The sequence below is a fragment of the Schistocerca serialis genome, chromosome 5 (genome assembly GCF_023864345.2).
Source record: "Schistocerca serialis cubense isolate TAMUIC-IGC-003099 chromosome 5, iqSchSeri2.2, whole genome shotgun sequence".
NCBI classification, from domain to species: Eukaryota; Metazoa; Arthropoda; class Insecta; order Orthoptera; family Acrididae; genus Schistocerca; species Schistocerca serialis.
This window is the reverse complement of record NC_064642.1, coordinates 716,629,695-716,653,993: the sequence shown is the minus strand read 5'-3', so window position 1 is coordinate 716,653,993 and position 24,299 is coordinate 716,629,695. Positions and strand designations below refer to the sequence as shown.

The following is a 24,299-nucleotide window of genomic DNA, read 5'->3' as shown; positions in this document are numbered from 1 at the left end:
TTGACATTGTTATTGGCCAAGGTTGTTGGTGCCACTGATGACTGATACTGGAGCAGTATCCACCTGCAATACTATGGTAAAATGAGCTGCAACCATGAGATGATACACAGAGAAATTAAAGTCATTTCATAAAATCTGAATCACTTCAAGCTCACTTTAAAGACTTGCATTTTTAATTCAATGAACAGCCTGCTTTGAACTCTGACCACAGATGCAATGTATTTATTCCCTCCTGGAGCACTATCTGCTTTTTAGTTAACATCACAATAATCACTGTGCACTTCACAATTATAATTAATTCACTTGTGTGGTTATTAGAATCTTTCCACCTGACCTATTTGTCATATATGCCAAGGTCTTATTATACAAATATTGTGATTATTTGTCAACTTTTTTTATAACTTTATCAGAATAAGCCAAAGGATTTCTCTTATTTTGCTATGACGATCATTTCTCCCTAAGCAGTTGGGTGCCAACAAAATATTTTCACATACTGAGGTCAAAGTTGGTGTATGTTGTCTGTTTATGGAAACGGGGCTTCTGGCTGAAAGCTTACATGTTTGATACCCTTTTTGTTTCACCTATTTGCAACTCAGCATCACCACTATATGAAAAGAATGGATTGCTGATCACTGTATAGTGGAGGTGATGATTTGCAGATACACACAATGGGGGACTGTCAAACAATTAAGCTTTTGGCTAAAAGGACATTGTTCAAGATTAGACAGCATATACAAGCACACTTTTGATTGTCCTGGTTTATTGGAGCATGTACTATCTTGTCATATGTCTTCCCTTTTCTTCAGGATGTGGCAGGGATTGTGTGTCCTTAGGTCAGCACTTGGATTATCTACTTCAAGTGTTTCCATCCCCATTGTTTCTTGGCTAATTTTTTCAGGCAGCTCATTACCTGTAAAGCTCATATGACTCAGCATCCAGAGACCAATGGATGTTTTGGAAAGCTCTCATTTATGGTTTTCAATGTGCTGATGTAGTTATATTTTTTTGTAGTGCTCTATGTATTGCTGTTAACTCTGTGGTATGAATACCACATTCTTTTTGTAGAGGACATTTTCGATTACAATTTTGTATGTATGCATAGCCGGCTAGTTCATTATCTTTGGATCTGTCAGTGAAAGGAGATTAAAATATGGATACCCTTGAATGGCTGAATAAAAGGCACAGCAATACAGCTTTAGAGTTATATTGTCTTTGGTATCCCATGGTAGGTTCTTCCTTACTACAGATAGGGGAAAATACCATGGAGCAATTTGCGATTAGAGTATTGCACACAGGTAATCAGAGGAAGTTGAAGTTCTTAGGGGATTCTCAGCAGAGGTCTTCCAGGTTCACTGGTGTGGTTGCCTTGTTCTAAGGCAGTTCATGAGTAATTGGATTGTGAAACAAAATGGGATGACACAGGTGGTTTGGCATATGATTAATTGTGAGTGCAAATTAAATAAAGTTTCCAGGGGTGGTATTCCAACTCCTACAAGAAGGCTATCAACTGGATTAATTTTGAAAGCTCCATTTATGAAATGATTCCAGTGTGGTGGGCAGGGTCTAATATATCTAGGATGGGTGGTGCTACTGACCCATGAACAATACTTCCATAATCCTAAATGCGATAAAATAAGCCCTTTATAAAACACTAATAAAACTTCAATTCATCTCCCCAGGAACTGTTGCCGAGGAAACAGAGAGTATTTAATTTCTTCATGCAGGAAATCTTTGTGTGTTGTATGTGCAGTGACCATGTAAATTTATTTGGAAAAAAGAAAGGAGGAGTCCTAGAAAATGGCACTGTCCACTACTTCCAGAAGTTGGATTTCACGGTATAGTTCTGGATGAGGATGTGTAGTCCGTATTGCACAAAAATGCATGATGCATGATTTAGCTAGCAAGAAATGGTATCAATGGTTTTGCATCCATTTTTGTGTCTTCTATATAGCTGTCTGTGGTTTGCATTCTGCTGTTCTTAAAAATACAGAGCTATAATATAAACAAAGATCATCAACATATAATGCTGGTGTGACTATGTCCAACTGCATCTACTACATCATTCATTGCAATTGCAAAACTGTGACATTTAAAACAGATCTCTGTGGATCTCCATTTTCCTGCACATAGCAGTTACTGAGGATCATGTCCACACTGACTATATATAGTCTAAATGATAAAAAGTTTTGTATGAAGGCAGGCAAATATTAATGAAAACTTCACTTGTACAGATTGATAAAATATGATGCCGCCACCTTGTGTAAATCAGAAAATACTGCAATCAAATGTCAATACTGCACAAAGGCCTCTCTAAATGCAAACTCCAGCATGATATGATTGCTGGTAGTTCAAAATATTTAGAATTCACACTGGAATGAGGAAAGAAGATTTCTAGATTCCAAACACCAACAAATATTCACATTAACCATCTTTTCTTACAGTTTATCCAAGTGTTATGTTAAGTTGATCGACCTATGACTTTTCTTTTTATCTTTCCCTGGTTTTGCTACAGGTATTGTGATACTCTCTCTCTGTTGCAAGGGATTCCATGTCTTGCCGTATCATGTTAAAAAATTTTAGACTAGACTTTTTACTATTTTTACTAAGATGATGTAGCATTTGATTACCGATGTTATCTGGTACTGCAGACATCTCTCTATATTGTTTTAAAGCTTTATTTAATTCCCAGGCTGTAAAGAAGGCATTGTAGGACACCAGGTTTGTTAAGTTAAAGAAATATTACTATGTTCTGTTAAAAGGTGATGTTGAGTGAAACTAGAATGTTAATTTGTGGAGGCCAACATTTCTGCATAATATATTGCTAGAAGTTCAGTACTGTCAGAGGAACTGATGTTAATTTCCCCCTGTCAAGGATTCGCTGAGGTCTTATTACTGTATTGAAGTTCACTAATCTGCTGTAATTTGGACCACACTGTGAAGTCAGGACATTTGCTGTTATAGAAGAAACATCATTCCCAACATTCTTTCATCCTTTGTTTCACTAAGTAATGTGTTTTTACCTTTGATCTCTTGAACAAAATTAAATTTTCAGTAGAGGGGTGGGGCCTATGTTGTAATAAGAGCCCTCCACTGTTCTCTGAAGGCAGAGGTCATGAAGAAAATGGTATGATAGTGTTTACAGCTTGGATGATAGTTTCTGTTGCATCTTCCACTACTTGATTGATCTTCTCTGTATTACTGTGACGGGTGACTTTAGCAGTATTAAAATTCCTATTGGCTCTTTGCACTGACCAAAATGGTACACAATCAGTGTCACAAAGGCAGTCATGAACATTCCACTGGATTGTTAGTGTAAGGTTAGGACTGCAGACTGTCAAATCTATTGCAGAGCAGGAACCACACTTGGTGCTGAAACGTGTTGGGGGCTCTCGAATTTATTAGGAGATTTTAAAAACTGAGAATAATCTCTTTAGTAGTTATGTAATAAAATGGAACACCTACTGCTGTTCTTACAATATTATTTATTACACAGCTACCACGTTCAGCACTTCAGTACACCATCTTCAGGCCTTAACTAATGCTGAGGGGGTTAACTCTAATCACATCTATGAAATGATTTTCACAGACTACCTGTAACAATGATGTTGTGTTGCCAATCATCGTGTTCACAGATGTTGGCCACTGATGAATCCTGCATATGATTCGAGTTAACCCCCTCAGCATCAGTTAAAGCCTGAAGATGGTGTACTGAAGCACAGAAATTGTCAACCATATAATAAATAACATTGTAAGGATGGCTGTAGTGCTCTATTTCATTACATTAGTGAATGGTTGAAGTCCCTGAACCCTCAATCAGAAGGGTGGACTTTAAAAAATCTTTAGTAGTTGTCCTCTACTAGTTATCATCTTATTCTTATTATGTGACTAAGAGCACTGAAATCTGCTAGTAAAATGAAAGACAAGGACAACTGTGTAATTATATCTTCCATCTCTCTGTATGCAATATCTCAGTCAGGAGGAATATAGTTGTTACAGATTTTCATCACTATGCTCAATTGTATTCTAATTGCTATTTCTTTAAATATAGGGTTTATACATATTAGTCCAGTGAAAGTGTTTAGTTTACTAGTGTTCATACACCTCCATATGCTCATTCCAGGTTCTTTTTTCTATTTTGCCATATTTGTTATTTCCTCTATTATTAGGAAGATAGTCTTCTATAAGTTTCGATTCCTGTATTGCTATTACATACTGTGGGAAAGTCTGTGATTAAGTGTTGGATTTATTTCAGCTAGTGAGAGTAACCATGGCAACTCCACTACAAAATTATTGAAAAGTTGTCAGTGTGATCACCAAAGATGTTTATCAGCAGAGTTTTCCAGTGTCTCCTGTGTGGTTGGCATAGTGTCCATAGATTCTTCTGCTGTCAAGGGGAGTTCTGATTCCACCAGAACTGATAAACTGGTTCTTTACTCCCTTCTTTTCCTGTCCTTTTCCTCCAGTTTCTTTTTTTGCTGTTTCTTCTGCATTTTTTCACAGTTTGGTACCTCTTAACCACTGACTAGTATTTGGCTGTACATCAGTCTTTTTAAACCAGTGACTAGTATCAGATTTTACATCAGTTATATCTTGGGAGGAAGTAGTTGTAGAGTGGGTCTTCCTCTCCTGTGCTGTCAGAGGGATGTCAGATGCCTTCTGCTATGCCGGCTCTTTAAGAATGGAAGCCAAGTTTTTTATTGTGGTTGCACATTCTCATTCTATAGCAGTTTTGTTAAAGTTGAGGTAGGTGGGGTGACAACTGTGACCTGTGGATAATTTGTTATAATGTCAACACGATGCAGGTGTTCATATTTTTCCCTTGACTCAGTATATGACAGATGGTCCACCTCTTCATTTTTGAATTACTGGGCAAACATGAACTGCGGGGATGGTTTTCTATACAAATCACATGCAAATGCTGTTGAACCACAAGGATGACCTTTGTGAAGTAATCTTCCACAGTTTCCACATTTTGAGTCTGTCATGGTGTGGGGCGGCAATGTATCAAAAACATAAGCATCAAAAACATCTCATGAGCAGTGGGATGTAACATTCCATGTCACCCTATTCATCACAACTTTAATTTTTCCTTGGCAGACATTTCCTTCACGAGTACACACCAGCTACTGGATAAATTGGTTTTATTTATTTATTTATTTTTTACCAGTCTTCTGGCTTGTCCCTCTTTCCATAGAGTAGCCAGGGTAGGCAAAGCAATTGGATTGCAGCTGTCCACACTGTAATATCTATACCTGTTCAGGCAGCCAGGTCAGTATCACCATTACATTGTTTTAGTCTGGTGCATTTCATGTGCAAAACATCCGCCCTGAGGCCACCTACTCCTATCAAGGGCTCTGCCCAAAGGTGTTATCCAGCTGCAGTGAAGAACATCCGTCACAATGGCTGTTGCTAGGAGTGTTGGTACCCCAAGATGAAGGGCAACTACTCCTTGGGATGCATGAAGAGCTAGCAGCTCTGGCATTCGAAGTGTTTTCAGGGGGCTTTACTGAAAGGGTACGTAACAACTACACCACATGGGGCTAGCTCCAGGGTTGGTTGGTAAGCACATATGTAAGTATGTAGTTATTTTGTGTAGAGGGACTTTGACATTGGTTGATGCTATTTTAAGGCGCCCTTCTCCATTTGATCCACATGATAGGAAAAAAGAAAAAAGTTAGGTTAAACCCAAAAGGGGACAAAAAATTACTTCAGCTGAAAAATTTGACAATGTAAATGGATAAAGATGTAAATGAAAGAAAGGAGAACGTAAAGAAATAGCTGGTTTAACATCAAAGTCTGTTACCATGAGTTACAGAGTAAAAGTAGTTGAACAGTCAGAGATGATAGATTGCAGCACAAAAAAGGAAGTAAATGCTATAGTAGCTTGAGGCTCCACACCCACCATATGCATACTCATGAAAGAGTTGTGAGCCCTCTGTGAGGTGAAGGGGAGGATCGAGATAGAACCAGTTTTAAAGTAGCCACTGAAATCAAGCGTGTTGCGCTCAGCAGTATGATGTACCACTGGTTGGTCCAGCCTGCTTTTGGCAACAGTTTAGCAGTGGCCATTCATTCATGTGGACAGTTTGTTCAAGGTCATTCTCACATAAAATGCTGTGCAGAAACTACAGCACAGCTGCTGTATGACATAGCTGCTTTTACACGTGGCCGAGCCTCTGATGGAATAGGATCAGCCTGTGATGAGACAAGAGTAGGATGTGCTGCATGGTGAATCTGACATGTCTTGCACACATGGGCCTTCCACATGGATGTGACCATGTGGCAAGGGGGTGGGAGCAGGTGTAGCACAGGTACGGACTACGATATTGTGTATGCCGAGTACGTAGTAGAATACCATTTTAGGATGGGTGCTAAGGACTTCCAAGCATGATGACAGACACCTGAAGCCCTGGTTCAGTTGCTCTAGTCTGGGGTGACATTATGTGATGAGTAAGAAGTGCTTTTCAGCTAGTTATTGGTGGTGGTGGGAGGATTACAGGTATCTGAGGCTGCTGTCTGCTTGTGGACTAGGTTAGGGGGGATACTGCCTGTCTGAAAATCTTAACAAGACCTTCAGCACACTGGGCGAGGTCATTCTCATCACTGCATATGTGCCACCCCTGGGCAGGTACTGTTGATGGTTAGTGGGCTAGATATGAACAAAATTATGGGTAGAATCATCAGAGAGGTGGAGGTCAATGTCCAGGCATGCTGAGCAGTGAAGACCAGGTGAGAGAGAAAGTGCTGAGGCTGTGGAGAATTGAGGATTGGGTGTCTTGGCCCTGGGTCCAGATCATGAAGATATTGTCAATGAACCAGAAAGAGACAAAGGGTTTGGGGTTTTGGGAGGCAAGGAATGTTTCCTCTAGATGGCTTGTAAACAGATTGGCATAAGAGGGCACCATGTGGGTGCTCATGGCCATGCCATGGGTTTGTTTATATATCTTCACCTCAAAATTCTGCCAGAAGCTTACATGTCATATGGACATCATAATGGGACATGTAGTTACATCTAGTCTCTCACTTCCTGCCTGCCATGTAATTGTGCTTAAGAATACTATGCTTCTTTTTAAGGTACATATATGTATTCAGTTCTTGATGCAGGGAATAGCAATAAACCTAACTACAAGCACAATGTTTATACATATGTTTCTGAAATAGTTGCAGAGGCATTTTTAAGAAAGCAAAATCATCTTTTAACATTTTAAGACATACAACTGCCTATCTCCCTCAAGTAATATTCTCACCAATTGTTAAGACTTCAACCTGTTTGTTGGCGCCTTTCACTTTATAAGGTTGTTTTCCTCCACATTCAAGATTACTGTAGTTCACTGTATCTATTCCTTATCTGATAAATGTATTTGGTTGGAGAGGCTCAAACAGATAATTTCTTAACAATTCAACACACCTACATCAAACATGTATCAGTTTTGTTGGAAAACATGAACAGGCAAAGAAATTCTTTAACAGAATCATCCTGCACCAAGCTGTAATTATTGAACTTTTGTGATCTGCACAAACATAGACTGTAATTTCCACATGTATTAACCATTTGTCACTGTCCTCCATTCACAATGATTAAAACAAAATTTTCAGCTTGTAAAAAATGATAGAATCTTTTGTGCTCTGCAGAACTGTATCATATCACCGCTGTCTCCATCTTATTTATCCATAATCTGATGCTAGCGCAGTAATTTCTTATCACACTAAAACTCTTAAAACGTATTTTTGCTCTATATAGAACAAATTTTTCCAAATGAGAAGACAAATGCAATGTATTACAGTCTATTTGTTGGGGTTCTGACACCTAATGTCTATAACCAACTTGGTAACACATGATTGGGCAATAGCACTCAACATTTAGATAATCAGTTTGAAAACCGGTGATGCAAACATTTTCATCACCAATATTCAGTCAAGAGGATGAGAGGTGGGGGGTATAAAATTCCTGACATAATTTGCACTGATCAACTGAGGTAAATTAAAAACCTCTCTGCAGGGTCTCATGGCACAAGGTCATACGACACTGTTGAAGATGATCCATTCTTCAGATGAGAAGATTTAGCACAGTGGTCTCCTTGATGGTATTCAAGAGAAGTGGACTATGGGCTAGCACTTGGTTTCCCTCTCCATTCTCTCATCAACAACACACATGCATGTCACCCTCCCCCTCCCCCACTATACACACACAGTTACAATATGCTCATCACAGTAAGCTACGCAAGTTAGTTATACTTAAGACATACAATACACAAGCAATTTACACGATTTCAACTAGAAAGAGCCACAAGAGTAAGAAAATAAAATTCCTGAATTGAATTATATGTGAAATCAGGGAAAGTCAATCACTCACGTACAGTGGACTGATGTGGGGAACTTATAACCATATAACAGGAAACACTATACACACTAGCTTTTGAGCTCTTGCTGCTTTTCTAGTAAAAGTACACTCATTTGCACACACAGACACCCAATCGCACGCTCCCGTAGCTAAGGGTAGTGGAAAAATTATTCAAAAGGATTAAACACAAACATACCTGCATACGCAAGCGGTGTCTTTCCTTTTCTTGTTCAACAAAAAGATCCTTCATAGCAGGGTTGAGACTCTGGGGCGGATTTGCCATTGGAACTGACATTCGAGATGATGCATTACCAGCCAATAGATAAGTACAACGATTCATAAGATAGTCCTTGAAACCCTGAGGTGGTTTTGGCTGCACCGGAAAGAGACCTTTTCTTCTCCTCTCAATCTAGATTTGACAAAATGTAATTAAAAATATCTCAGATGCAATGCAAATAAACAAATTTAATCATTTTTCACACTTAAGAAGTAAACACAAGATTTTCGTATGAATTTGTGACTACACATAAAAACTCTTAACACATTTAACAAGAGTTTCACAAAAATGAACAGGATCCTGGTCACCCTTAAACTTTAGCTTTTAATAAGGTTCAATGACAATATTATGAAAATGAAGGATTGCTACTCACCATATAGAGGAGATGTTGAATTGCAGACAGACGCAACAAAAAGACTGCCATACATATTGAGTTCTCAGCCAAAAGGCCTTTTTGAAAAACAGACAACATACACACATTCATGCACATAAAACTTACATATACATGACCATAGTCTCTGACGACATAGGCCAGCATCAGTGGCCAGAGAGCTTGTGTGGATGAACGTGTGTTGTTCTACTTATGAAAAAGGCCCTTTGGCCAAAAGCTTTACATTTATGGCAGTCTTTTTGTTGTGTCTGTCTGTGACCCAGTATCTCCTCTACATGGTGAGTAGCAATCTTTCCTTTTCATAATACTGTTGTTATTCCGTCCTGGATTTTCCGTTGTTTGATAATAGAAAGACATTTTCATCAAACCCCCCAAGATGTCCTACTATTCCAAATTTCTAGCAAAACAACAAGACATACCAGGAACTCTTGTCAAACATGTAGAACTGATCATAAAGGTAACAAGGGTGCTCTATTAGATCAGCACTAGATTTCAGTAGTTTGACTGAAATACCATTATGGTCAGAAGCATTATACACTAGACTCCTGCTAATCCGGCCCTCAGTAGCCCAACCTCTCAGTAATCTGGCGCACATCCAAAAACACATGCACAATGAATTATTGTGTGCAACAGTGCGTAGTTAAACAATGCTTTATATACTGTATTTGAAATTGTAGCTTTCTTTACAGTTCAGAACCATGTCTTCTAAAAGAAAACACGTCACGTTAGACCTCATGCAGAAACTCGAAATTTTAGATAAGTTAAATGTAGGTTCTTCGCAGAAAGCCATTGCTGCTGAGTTCAATGTTGGATGAGCAACTATTTATGACACCAAAAAGAAAGATGTTATTCGACAGTACAACACAAACGGATAGTGACTTAGGAAAATGGAAGGTTATGCAAAAGAGTGAGAATGAAGAACTGGACATAGCTGTTTATAGATGGTTCGTACAACAACGCAGTAAAGAAATTCCAGTTGGTGGCCTGATTATAAAGAAAAAAGCAGCTGCATTTAACAAACACCTTAGTGGTAGTAACTTGTTTGCAGCGAGCGAAGGTTGGCCATCAAACTGGAAAAAACGACATGGCATTCGACAGCTGACAGTCACCAGGGAAAGTCGCTCAGCTACCGATAAGGATGCTGATGAGTTTATAAGCAGGATATGGAAGATAATAGAGGAAGAAGATTTAACTGCTGATGCCTTGCATAATGCTGATGAAACAGGACTCCTTTACAAGATGCTTCCATCAGAAACATTAGCTGCCAAGAACGAGAAGAAAGCTCGTGGTTACAAGCAACAGAAACAGCATGTAACATTAATGGCGTGTTGTAATGCAAATGGGAGTCATAAACTACCACTTATGGCGATTGGAAAATCCCAACATCCATGTTGTTTTTCAACACAGTGAGCTCAGAAGAAAGCGTAGCTGGACAGACAAATATTCTCTCGGTGGTTCCATGAAACATCTGTACCATCAGTGAGAAAAGAACTAAAGAAGGAAAAGCTTCCACTGAAAGCTATCCTTAAAACTGACAATGCTCCCAGTCATCCTTCAGATGTTTCTCTAAAGTCCGATGGTATACGTGTACAAGCACTCTTTCTCCCACCCAATGTGACAGCCCTAATTCAGCCCATAGACCAGGGAATTTTGGAGTCAATTAAACGTCATTATCAACATTCACTTCACATCTCCCTGCAGAATGAAAGTGAAAATGACTCTGAAGGCATGGAAAGCAATTAACATACATGTTGTTGTTTTCCAAGCAGCCGAAGCATGGGATAAAGTGGAGAGCGCTACCATAATGAAGAGCTGGAGAAAATTGTGGCCATCCATTGAAGCCAAGTTGTATCCAGTAGTGAGTGACAGTGATGAGCCAGTCAGCTCGGAATTATCAGTTACTTTGTACACTGACATGTTTCACAACCTTCCAGGAGGAGAAGAAATTGATGCTGATGGTGATGTTATTAAGTGGCTGAATGAGGAAAACTGTGATATGGACTAAACTTTAACAGATGAAGAAATAATCAAAAGCATGCAAGAAAGTAATGTTGAAAGTGATGAAGAAGAGGACACAGGAGGATAGAGCATGAAGATTTCTCACACTCCTGGTGCTGAAGCTGCCAATGTCTTCCTGGAGTACATTATGCAATAACCAGATACATACAGTACCAATGTAATGCTTGCAAAGTGGTTGCATGATAAAGCATACCACCATCGCGCATCATCATTGTGACAGTTAAAAATTAGGAACATGTTTCATAGTGAGTAATACGACTGTATAATTATGTACAGTATACGCTCAAGGACTAAGTTTTCTTTGAAAATTAATGTATTTTTGGAATTAATAAAGTATATCCTCTATATTTTAAAATTGTTTACTTCAGTTTAATAAAGTACAGTACACTATATTCCCTATGCTTTCAAAATAAATAAAAAACAAAATAAATTAATAAAATAAATTTCAGACACCCAATAATTTGGCACTTCCGCTAATCTGGCACCCGTATGTGCCAGGAATGGCAGGATTAGCAAGAGTCTAGTATACTTATTTTTTGTGATGTTATGATCTTTGTGATCTATTTCAAAGGTAAGATGGCAAAACTGATGTATTCCAGTGAAGTACACAGTGCCAGTATATGTAAATTTTGTGTTTCTGCTTTTGATGGTCATCCCATGTTTTAAACCCCAATTTTCAACTGCTGTTAGGAATATTCTTTGAATGACCATCTATCTCATGGATAGAATTAGCAGGGAGTTGGAACCCCATTTGACTTACCAAATTTAACAGTTTTGTGCCAGATATGCCCCAACAATCAAACTTGTCTAAAAAAAACATTATGTTTACACGGAAAGCATCATACTGTCTTCAATAGGTGCATTTGTAGATAATACAATCTTAATCAGGTTCAGCAAAACAGCTAGGTACAAAAGAGCCATTCCTCTCCTATGACCTGCTGTCATATCAACAAGTTTTTGATTACCATGATGATGCTCAAAAAATCATTGCAGTTACTGTCTGACAGTTCACCAAAACTTTCAACATTAATATTCATGGAACCCCCACCGCAATCTCTAGTGAGACACTTCAATCAGCAAAATGTATGATGTACACTGAGAAGAAGATCATGCAAACAGTTTCTCATACATCCAATCCTACCAAGTCTACTGTTGAAAAATTCCACTGCCTCTAAGACACTGCTGCTAGCTCTGGATATTATCACGTATTTAAAATTTGATTGTCATTGATTTATGCAAGTGCTCATGGTATGTAGTCATGATTGTTTAAATAAATGATTCAGAACAACACACAAAAGAATAGTTACTAGTTCAAAAAACAGATAGATACATCAGTCAACAATTTTTTTTTACCTGGTTGACCCTATACAAGATGATTCCACAAAGACATTAAAGACTTTCAAGAATGATGGACATGGGTAAATGTATCAGTTTGAGGCAAGAGACCTTGGTCCGGAACAACCAAATTGAAACTGGTCTAATACTTCTTACAGTGGATCTCTTCTACTGCAAACTCTTTGCTTTCCTTATTTTGGGAGGAGGTAGTATGGAGCAAAACAAGAAAAAATTGTCCAATGAATATGGGGTCTAAAATTCATACGTTAAAGAGCTATAAGTACTTGTTCAGTAGAGCAGGCGTATTTTACTATAGCAAAAGATGAACAACTACTCATAGCTCTTAAGGTAAGCACTCTAATCATGTTGGCCAAGTGAAATGTAAAATTAAATAAAAAGTTACATGCAACTTGTGGCTGTTCTAAAATTTTAATTACTAGCAGTTGCTGTTCCCCTGCAGGCAAATGATTGTGTTCGCCGATACATTTATCCTTCTCTGTCATTTTCATGGAATCACATTGTATATTATTGGTTCCTTTTGTCCTACACTGAAGTAAGATTTAAGGAATATGGTCTGGATTTGGATTTGCATTTGCATTCAAAGCACAACTGGCAAAACCACTAAAATATACCAACATTTTATATCTCAAAATTTTCTTGTTTTGTTTAACTTATAACATTATCTAATTTTTATGTAGAAAGTGCATAAATGTCATATTCCCTTAAACTCTACCAAATGTATTGCTGTAGACACTTGTGGGATATATTTATAAAAACACCTGTGTGTGTACTGTTCATGTTAACTTGGTGCGTTAAAGCAGAACTCCTAATATCCCCCAGACAAAATAAAATGGATACCAACTGTCAAAGTATATGATACACAATCATTTGCATTTTAAGGTGGTACAATCAGCTATGTTTTATGAAAAAATTTAAAACATACAAAAAACCAGGCAGTTTGTTTTCTAAATATTAGGTCATTTGAATTTCTTTTTCGCTCCGTGATGTTTCTATCTTGTAACTGCTGGTGAGAATGACTCCATTGATGATCCTAAGACAGGCACTCAAGTGCAAACTTTTAATGTAAAGTAGAAAAAATAAACAACCTTAAGAAATTTATGCCCTCCCTGTAACAGTAAACTAATACCATTACGTCATCTGCTTTTCCTTCTTTACAAAGTGAAAGGACCAATCACACATACAGAGAACATGCTCACAAAAATTAAAAACTTGTTGTTGCCCATTGTTACAGAATGCTAATATATGTGTATTATTCTGCAGAGTAAATACTTAACCAACAGTAGGACAAACCTGTTTTCGGATATTGAGGAATAACTGGTAACAGTTGGTGATAGGTTGGTCATGTGGATGAACGTCAGGAGCAGTACCACCAGAGTCCGAAGCATCTGAACCGGCAGAGGACGCCTGTGCGGCAATTGTCACCTGCACGTTGGAGCCCTGTCCTACTGTCACCCCACTGGAGCTGCTCACTGCTACTGGTGTAACACCAGCTCCAGAACTGCTGCTAGCCATGGAAGCATCACGATTCTGCTTCATCTTGCGTTTTCGTGGATGCAGTTCTACTGAACTGGAAGATGGTGCTGACTGTGTCACTGAAGATGGCATATTTGAGCCAGCTTCCTGATGAGTTGTTGTCTGTTGTGTATGAATTTGTTGTTGCTGTTGTTGTGGTTGCTGCTGTGTTGTTGATGGCTGTGCCTGTTGCTGCTGTTGCTGTTGTTGTTGTTGCTGCTGTTGCTGTGGTGTCAATGATTGTTGCTGTGCCTGTGGCTGTGGCTGTGGCTGCTGCTGCTGTTGTTGTTGTTGTTGTTGCTGCTGCTGCGGCTGTTGTTGTTGCTGCTGCTGCTGTGGCTGTTGTTGTTGCTGCTGCTGTGGCTGTAATTGTTGTTGTGGCTGCTGCTGTTGTTGCTGCTGCTGTGGCTGCGGTTGTTGCTGTTGTTGCTGCTGCTGTTGCTGAGATTGCTGTATGTGTTGCAGCTGGGGTGGCTGCTGCTGTTGCTGCTGCTGCTGTGACTGTTGCAGCTGTTCTGGAGATGTCTGCTGCTGCTGGGACGGCAGCTGTTGAGGTGACTGTAATGATGGCTGTTGCTGTGCCTCCTTCTGTGACTGCTCTTGTTGCTGTGGCTGTTGTTGTTGTTGCTGTTGTGAATTTAACAGTGGACTACTGCCACGATCTGTCTGCTCTGACACTGCCCCACCAGATGTCAGAATGGAATTTGAAATGGGAGCACCACTGCTTTCCGGTGGTGACACAGTTGTTGATGTTGAAGTCAGTGTCATTCCTGCAGACACAGATCCGGATGAAGATTCGAGTGTGTCTGAAGTAGTTATAGGAGGAGGAGACTGACGTTGCGGCTGGTGCGGCGAGGATCCACTGGGAGCAGGCGACGATGCATTTGAGGTAGAACGATTGGAAGAACGCAACACACGCTGTGGTCGTACTCCTTCCTCAGAGGTGCCAGTCGATGTACAGGCCTGCTCACCAGAGGACGGCACCTGTGACTGCTCTGAACTGATAGCATCCTCAGCATTAGCACTGCTGCCACTACTGCCGGCACCATCTTGTGATGCCACAACATATGGCAGTGCCTGCCGTGGCACACCCACTTTACCACGCGCACCCCCTGGGTCCTGATCTGCAGTGCTGGCTGCAGGAATTACAATCTTCAGTGGTGGTACCTTGGGAGAGCGTTCAGACTCTTCCTCTGGAGTTATCGATGCCCCAGTTCCTGCCATTGGTGTGCAGCCCATTTGGCTAGTACCACCCACTGTGGTAGTTCCTGCCTTAATACCTTTGCTTGCCAAAGTAGCACTTGTTGTGCGCACTTTGCCATCACCATCTTTCCTCTTCTTTCTTCGATTGTCTTCCTCTTCAATATCGCCTATAAAAGGAAAAGAAAAAGTGTAATAGTACCAACATTACATATGACTGATACATTTGATCATTAAAGAAACTTAAAAGACTCAGTTGGTTATTATATTTGATGTGCCTGATGCCCCCTCCATTCAGTGAGTGGTAGCCTATTCTTATAAAAATATTTACAGTGTAAAATGCAGACAAGAGTGGGAGGTAAAAGAGTAGTGACTTATGAAACATCAAAATTACAAAAGAGACAGTGGATTACATGAGATTTCTGAAGCAAGACAAACATCAAAAGTATAATAGCATATGTTAAGAAAATGTTCTACAATAAAAGAGCTTTCCAATACCAAATATGGACACCAAATTCAGAAAAGCGTCTGAAACAAAATATCTACAATATGGCACTGTATGTATGTAGTGTGAACAGTGGGAAATCAGAACTATTTTTAATATTGCAACAAGTGTTGCAGCTGGCTGATAATGCATTCATCATTACTTCAAGAGACTGTGTATCCCCTACCAGAAAAATATATGCAATGTTCCCAGAACGAAATTTTCACTCAGCAGTGGAATATGAGCTGATATGAAACTTCCTGGTAGATTAAAACTGTGTGCCGGACCGAGAATCGAACTTGGGATCTTTGCCTTTTGCGGGCAAGTGCTTTACCAACTAAGCTACCCAAGCACGACTCATGAGCCATCCTCACAGCTTCAATTCTGCCAGTACCTCGTCTCCTACCTTCCAAATTTCACAGGAGCCCTTCTGCAAACGTTGCAGAACTAGCACTCTTGGAAGAAAGGATATTGTGGAGGCATGGCTTAGCCACAGCCTGGGGAATGTTTCCAGAATGAAATTTTCACTCTGCAATAGAGTGTGCTCAGTTGGTAGTTGCCTGTGAAAGGCAAAAGCCCCGAGTTCAAGTCTCGGGCTGGCACACAGTTTTTATCTGCCAGGAAGTTTGATATGCATACTTTTCTTGGTCAATTGATGACTCCATGGAGTGCTGTGTCACAACGACCATATACACTGACCTTCCTTCTAGTTTTCTTGGTCAGTAACTAAAGTGGCTCCCTTCTCTTACTGTATGGTTGGGATATTTTACTGCTATCAAATTCAGGTTGTCTTTGGATGATTCTACAACCATTGTGTCTGAATCTAGTGGCTGTAGAAACATATGATTATTAATCAGAGTCCATGGCCACTGATTATTATTGTCTCTGTAAGTTCACATTCAGATTTGTTTTGGACTTTGCTAGATTTAGTATTCCTAAGTTTTGCTACAAATAGTCTACCACCTAGGCAGTCTAATCTATTTTACAATATTACTTCCTTTTGTTGTTCAAAATTTCCCTACTCCCTGCTTTGTGTTTTAACTAGGTTCCTGGTATTATTTGAGGATTACTGGAAAGAAGTTAGTTTTGGAATTTTTCAGTGGTCTTAAGAATTTCATCCAACATTTAAAAAATGCATTTCACATACATTCTGTCACTCAGGTGCCATTTTTAGTGCATAGCACATACTTGATCCATGCAGGGTCATTATATAAGTCTTCAGTCTGTTGTGCACACTGAGGCACCTGCAGCCAAAATCAACACAGTACCGACAAGCTTCTGGTTTACTTTGCTCCAGAACAGAGAAATACAATCAGTCCTTTGAACAATGCCATTGCCAACTTCAGGACCATATGCAGCTGATTCCAAGCCTACGGTTCAAGTTGCTTTCATCAGTCCCTTCTTTTTCCTCTGGGGGTGTGAGATGGGGGTTGGGCTGCTGCTCAAGCAGAAGAGGCAAGGACCTTCAGATCTAACTCATTATCAGCAGGAGAGAATATGTCTAACAACCTGTCAATCACTTCCACAAAAACATGCTACTGAAGAGGTGCTAATGCAGAGAACTGATCCCTTCAACTTCTTCCTGTCCATGGACAAGCTACTATTAGACTGTTCATATTTGTCAACTGGAAGAATAAATGGCTGACATAACAAATCTGTTCATGTAAAATAATTAACTAAAAATGTATTATCCTTGAGGTACCAAGCTTTAATCATCTATTAAATGTAATAATTGTAAACTCTCAGAACATTTAGTCACTTCATACAAGTGTACTTTCATCTCATTAATCACAATGTTGATCACACATTTATTTAACTAAATTTAAGTAAGTATGCTGCTGTGTGCAATACAGCTGCTTAAATATCTTGGTGAGAGCAAAAGGGTACCAGCTGTGGTCATTAAGCACAGGGATACCAGGTTTCCCCAACAGCCCAGCACAAAGCGTACATTGCACAAGGCACATCTGCTGCTTTCAGCACATGTGGCAATGTCTTGCCAGCTGCAAGAGATGCTTGCCTTTAGCTTGTCCAAGGCAAAAGTCAGTAGTAGTTCCTTCATGTAACCCTCACTTGAGTTGGTATCCTGACCCAGATGGTGAGAGAGCTGTTTGAAGGACACATTTGAACTGCAAAGCTGTAACTCCCCCTGTGCCTTGTTGTTAACCTTCTATTGGGCACTGTTGCTCTGAAAGCAATGGCAAAATTGCACATTGTCTTTGGTAACATTTTTCAAGTTTCATCCTTGGATGGGCAACGATGCTTACAGAATCATTGAAATTCTCTGATCGAGCGATATTCTGTTCTCTCTGGAGAAAAGTTTATGAATAGTGTACACTTTTGGCAGATGGCGTGCTAGGTTAGGTGAACATTGTTTACTGGAGTAGCAGCAGTTTGTTTTTATTTTGTGGTGCTGTTTTATCTTGTACAGTAAAACCTAGAAGTAAAAAGAAAGAGAAAGCCTTGAAAGTGTGTTATAATACAAACGTCTTAATGGATTCTTACCTGATGTTTATAAATATGAAGTGTGAAAAAAGTGTTGTCTGTAGGCAACATTGCCCCTACAAAGAACTTTGTAAACATATGTGTAATGTTTCTAGTACTATTATGTTTACTCATTTACAGGATATTCGAGATGGAAGCAAACACATTTTATGGAAGGAATAAAAGATCAAGCATTACTTGACTGTCTGAAGATCCTCATATCTCTGGTTGTGGTGGTGGCAGTGATCCAGAGGTCGATATTTTTGTCTACAGCAGTGACGAATATCCGGAATATCAGCCAGAGACTGTTCACAATAGTGAATTACAGCCAATTATTTTGTGCTTATATGCTACAGCACACTGGAAATATCGCACCAGAATTATCCCATTTCTCATGGAATGTGTACTGGTATGCAAATAAAATAGACGAAAACATGTTTTGTAGCATTGTCTTCACGATAATTACAGACCATTGTCGAGTGCTCAAATGATGGCCAGCTACACAATGATCTATACAAAGAAGGGATGCAGCTGTTTGTTTTTGACAATGCATGCTTTGATGTGACACCATCCCTTCCAGAAATATGAGTGCTCACTGCATCAAGTTAGTAGTCTTTTCAAAACTGTGTGCTTGATATAGTGCAACTGCAGAGGTTAGCAGTTTTCTTCAAACTCGTGTGTAAGATATTGTGCAATTGTAGAGTGTGAGGGATTTTTGAGGAGCAGTTAATGTAATAGTGCTGTGGCAGAATGGTCATGTACACTGACTGGCAATTCATTGGCTCAGGTGTGATTGGTGCTGCTACCATCATTTAAATTCCTCACAATATTAAGCTATTAATTACAAAATTTAAATATATTTAAATAATTCAATTTAGTTACAGTTACTAACCTTATAGGTCATAAGTCTATAGACTGTGGTAAAAACAGTGGGTATATGAGGAAATTTAGTATGAAAGTGTTTTCTGTAGATGATCTGGTAAAGAGGTCCTTTTCCAGTACATCTTTGGAGGAGAATACAATATTTAAAGAGTAAGGTAGATCCATAACACGAGAGTATGGCATAAGGCTTACTGATTTGGCTCAAACCATTTGAGTAGAAGTAGGTAGATGCCCCTTGAAATTCCTAACCTATTTCACCTTAGTGGGCCGTAGGAAAAGGTAAAATGCTCTCTAAAGATTTGCACATGAAGTAGAGGGATTTTGAGCAGCATTTCATGTATCAGTTTGGTAGCCCAGTGGTTAGGTACACCGACTGGCAATTCTTTGACTCAGGTTCAATTCACACTGCTACCATCATTCTTTTTTTCATTTTCTTTTACTCTTGACAATGTTAAAAGATTAATTGTAAAACTTACATATTTTTAAACAGTTCAATTTATATACGTAAAATTGAGCCACCATTGGAAAGACAGGCAAGGCATTCAGGTGGATAAACTAAGTCAGTACAGTGTTATAGTTGTGTTCCTTGTGTAGGGGACAGTTCTTTTGCACATACCCTACTCCAGTGTTTCAGAAAATTCCTTAGCATTGATCTTGTGTTTTGAAGATGACGAATGTATCTGTCAACAAAAGAGTGAGGTGGAGTAATTCATTGGTATACTCATTTATATGAATATTGTAAGTGTGCCTTCTTACACAGATTACTGGGCAGAGTCAACCAATCTCGACAAAATTTCAAGCATTTATGAGCTTGAAAGATTTCAAGAAACTTCATGGGCATATACATTTTGGAAACAATGAGCCACCAACAAACAGTAAAGACAGACCATTCAAGATCAGACCAGTTCCAGGTTCTGTCATACAAATATGCCACCAACAACAAGAAACTGAACAATCTATTGGTGAGGTGATGGTTTCTTATAATGGTGCAAGGCCTGGTAACCTGTGTGTCAATATACTCAAAGTAAGCCCTATAAATGGGGTTTCAAAATGTTTGTACATACTAGTGTGTCAGGCACTGTCTGTGATTTTATCCCTTATACAGGCAAAGGAATTCTGCCAGAGGTTACACAAGAGAGGAAGTCATTTGGAATTGGTGGTCAGGCTCTAATATCTGTGTAGAAATACACTTAATGATTTGAAGTGTAGAGTATATTTTGATAATTTTTTCTGTACTCTGGACCTAATCGTTGATTTGAAACAGTTTAATATGGACTCAACTGGCATACTTAGAAAAAAAGTTGAAAAGCTGCACTTAAGAAGACAAGAAAACAATCCGTAAGTGCGGTCATGGCTCTTTTGAGTACCAAAAGCACTGTGATTCTGGATACTTTAAAGAAATGGAATTTGAATGAGAAGAAAGACAGATGTGGTTTGCCCCACCACTGTGCAGCAGTACAACAAGCACATGGGGAGAATGGACATGGCAGGAGTCCTAACTGAACTGTACAGGGTACCACTGAAGTGAAATGATGGTATCTTCTTCTATTTGGACTCTCTTTAAATCTGTGTTTTGTGAATTCATGTCTTCTATATTGCCGAGAAACAAAATCAATGCTGCCACTCCTCCATGAAACGGGCCCATCTCATCATTGCTTTCCTTGCAGCATACTACACCCTCTCAATTGTGGTTTGTCCCTCGTAGAATTAGTCATCGGTGTGACAAACTGTATAAGAGCAATATGGTCTTTCTACATTGTCTGTAGATGTGTGTATGGTTCAATTTAGTATTATTCCATTTAATTTTAAGACAGCTCTTGCCCCTAGATATGTGCCAATGTTGGAGAAATGAAAGTGCCCTGAAAAATATTTATAGTACTGACATGTAATTGACCCTTGTTAACAAACAGGACAAGTGCCCATTGTAGAAAATGCCAAATACAGTGATTTTGATTCACTGTGTCATTACGTTTGAGTAAGTGAGAGGAGCAAACATATTTAGTGACCAGTTGAATGCAACATAAAATACACTCATGATGAAAACACCATGTATTCATTGTTGAGTGTTATGCGCAGCACAGTTCATGGCCAATAGGTGCAGAATTGTTTCCAAAAGAGTTGAAGCCAGGAAGTGTTTTGGCAAAAACTCCAGCAAAGTCTCCATTATGAAACTTAGTAGCAAAATGATGTGAGTAGCAAAATGATGTGAAACAGGCTCTGTAATGAATAAAAACTGTAACTGCCTGAAAGAGTCCTATGACCAGAAAACATTGCTCGAGTTAACAAAAGCGTAGAAAAATGTCCCATGAAATCTCAGTGCCATTTATCTGAGCAAGTGAGAATCAATAGATCATCGTGCTGAGACATTATCGGAAAGAACCTGAATCTGTAGTCTTCCACAACTCACTGTTGTGCAAGAGTTAAAATATCCAAAAGAACTTTCACATGTTGAGTTCAGCCCATGGTTTCTGAATTAAATGAATTGTGATTTTGCCATTATTGACTAGGAGACCTGATCTGAGACGTTTGACTGCCTGGTGCAAGTCCCCTTATTTAGCAACTCCTCAGTGAGTTGTGGGTAAATGATAATGAAAGATGATGAGGACTAAAACACACACACACACACACACACACACACACACACACACACACACACACACACACACCATTGTGGCCCAGCTGGAAACTGACTCCAGGCCTCATGATCAAGAGTCAGCAATACTAACCATGAGACTGTGAGCTGAATGAATGAAGTGGAATAAGGGGTTTTGGATAATCAGTTTCCATTTCTTCAGATGAGGCCTTGCTTAGTCTGTCATGATATGTGCACTCACAGAACATGTATCACTGAGCATCAGGAAATCCCCTTGAATGCTGAAGAGCCATTGTATAATCTCAAGATAGTGTCTGACGCACAGCGTCTCGTGTCAACGTCACAACATGATTCTTTCATCAAACTGTTAATGCTAACTACTATGTCGTCCAGAAACAATATAATCCATATGTGGATCAACTCACAAATAATGAATGGAAATTTTCAGCAAGTTGGAGTAACAGAAAACAGCATCTTGACGATGTTGTCACGAGTGCATGTGGTGTTCAGGGAGGTAATAACAATCAGCAGAGGCACTGCAACCTCCTGGTCAACTCGATTACCTGATCTCTCTCCATGTGATTTTTACCTGTGGGGCAAATTGAAGGCCAGGTGTACTCATACAATCCTCACACCCTGGAAGAGCTACAGTGGAACACTGAAAACACTGTTGCTTTTATCCCCCAGGCAGAGCTGCTGTGCTTGTCTCTGAGCCTGATACATCGAGCACAGTGCTGCATCGACATCAATGAGGGCCTGTTTCAGCATCCTTTTTAAAGTTCATCAACAAGGGACACTCCTCCACCAATGTTATTGTAAATATTTTCTGGGCCAGTTTTATTTTGCCCACCCTGTATAAGGAACACTGTTCTGGTAGACCAATTTCAAGTATGTTCCCGTTGCTAATGGCATCAATAAACACTTTTGTTATGCTCTTACGAATATGACCTCCTTGTGTTGAGTAACTGCAGAAGGTAGGAGATAACGACAGATAGTAAATCCACTATTTTCAAAATACAGGAATCGAACCCCTCCTGCAAATAGGAAGATGAGTATGAATTGCTTCTGCAAGGGACAAATGATATTTATTGCTGTTACATGTTGAATAACTTCACAGCACAACAACATCTCCCAGAAGACTATTCCTCCACCACCTTCCATCATCTCTTCTCACCCCCTCCCCACCCTACGCTCAAGTATGATAATAAATGTAGTGATGTCATAATAGTTATGTTGTACTCAATGCATTGAATTCCAGCTAGCCGATCTCAGCTACAGACACCCTTGCTGTAAGCACTACCACATGCTTATGTGTTACTACATCTCTTGAGAAAGAAAATCTCCTCTATAAATATCAACATAGATCCTGCAAATCGAGATCCTGTAAAACGTAGCTCACTCTGTTCCTCCATGAGAACCACAGTGCTGCAGACTTCGGCACTCAGGTTGATGCCGTGTTCCTCAACTTCATGACAGCATTTGACACTGTCCCCCAAGGACATGTGATAGGACTGTTACTACTTACAATGTGTATGAATGACCAAGTAGAATGTGTCAGAAGCTCTTTAAGCCTGTTTGTAGGTAATGCAGCTGTGTTTAAGAAGTTAACAATATCAGAAGACAGTAATGATTTGCAGAAGGACCAACAAAGGATTAGTGCATGTACTGGCAGTTGACATTGAACATAAAAAAATGTAACATATGTGCACAAACAGGAAAAGAAATCCACTACTGTGCAACTATACTGTTGATGACAAATTGCTGGAAACAGTAATTACCATAAAATACTACGAGTATCTATCTGAAAAGAACTTAAGAGGAAAGACCACATAAAGCAAATAGTAGGAAGATCAGATGACAGACAGAGATTCCTACAAAGAATCTGAAGGAAATGTAATTCATGCACAAAAGAAGTAGCTTACAAGGCACTTGTTCAACTAGTTCTTCAGTAGTGTTCATCAATTTGGGACTCTTACCAGGTAAGACTGAGAAAAGAGAGAGAGAATTCAATGAAAATTGGCATGTTTTGTCATACAGTTGTTTAATCTGCATGAGAGCCATACATAAATGCTCAACAAACTCCAGTGGCAGATGCTACAAGAGAGGTGTTGTGTGTCACAAAGAGCTTTACTATTGAAATTTCAGGAGAGTACTTTCCAGGCAGAGTCAGACAATATATTATTTCCTTCCACTATATTTCACAATATTACCACAACAAGAAAATTTGAGAAATTATTGTAGTAGCTCATACAGAAGTACTGACAATCATTATTCCCAACACCATTTGCAAATGGAACAGGGAAAAGTGGACCAGTTCGCGGTACAAGAAGTACCCTTCACCACACACTATCAGTGGCTTGCAGAGTATTGATGTAGATGATTTAACTCTCATAGATGCAACCTAGTATACAATGAAAAAATGTCAAAGCCCAACGGGATACCTGAGTCCTTCAGCCTGAAGACTTTATGAACTCTCTAACCTCCACAATGATGGGGTGACATTACACCCCACTGTTAGCAACTGGGCTCCAAAATATTTGGTGGCAAAATACCTGATAGAAATACTAAACCCATATGCGAGTAAAATGCCTGCATCACACCTCCAATTTTGCGGATTTTGTGAAACGCCTCAACAACTTTGGGCTGAAGAACTCATTTCCTGTTGAGGGTTGTTAATGTTTTTGCTATTCATCTGTGTAACAGTGTGCTTTTATGGGGGTAACTAGAACTGACAGGTCACAAATTTTATGCAAAGACCGTGGG

The 24,299-nt window shown here is 39.4% G+C and overlaps 1 protein-coding gene across 1 annotated transcript in view; it reads right to left on the bottom strand.

The window, feature by feature from the left end:
• The window catches only part of LOC126482192 (ankyrin repeat domain-containing protein 11-like), a 164,099-nt gene that overhangs the window by 21,023 nt on the left and 118,777 nt on the right, over positions 1–24,299 (bottom strand). The window contains exons 6-7 of the mRNA XM_050106171.1: positions 13,675–15,266; positions 8,538–8,750 (exon numbers count right to left, since the gene is read on the bottom strand). Coding sequence (XP_049962128.1) covers positions 8,538–8,750; positions 13,675–15,266 — 1,805 coding nt within the window. The remainder of the gene's footprint in view (positions 1–8,537; positions 8,751–13,674; positions 15,267–24,299) is intronic.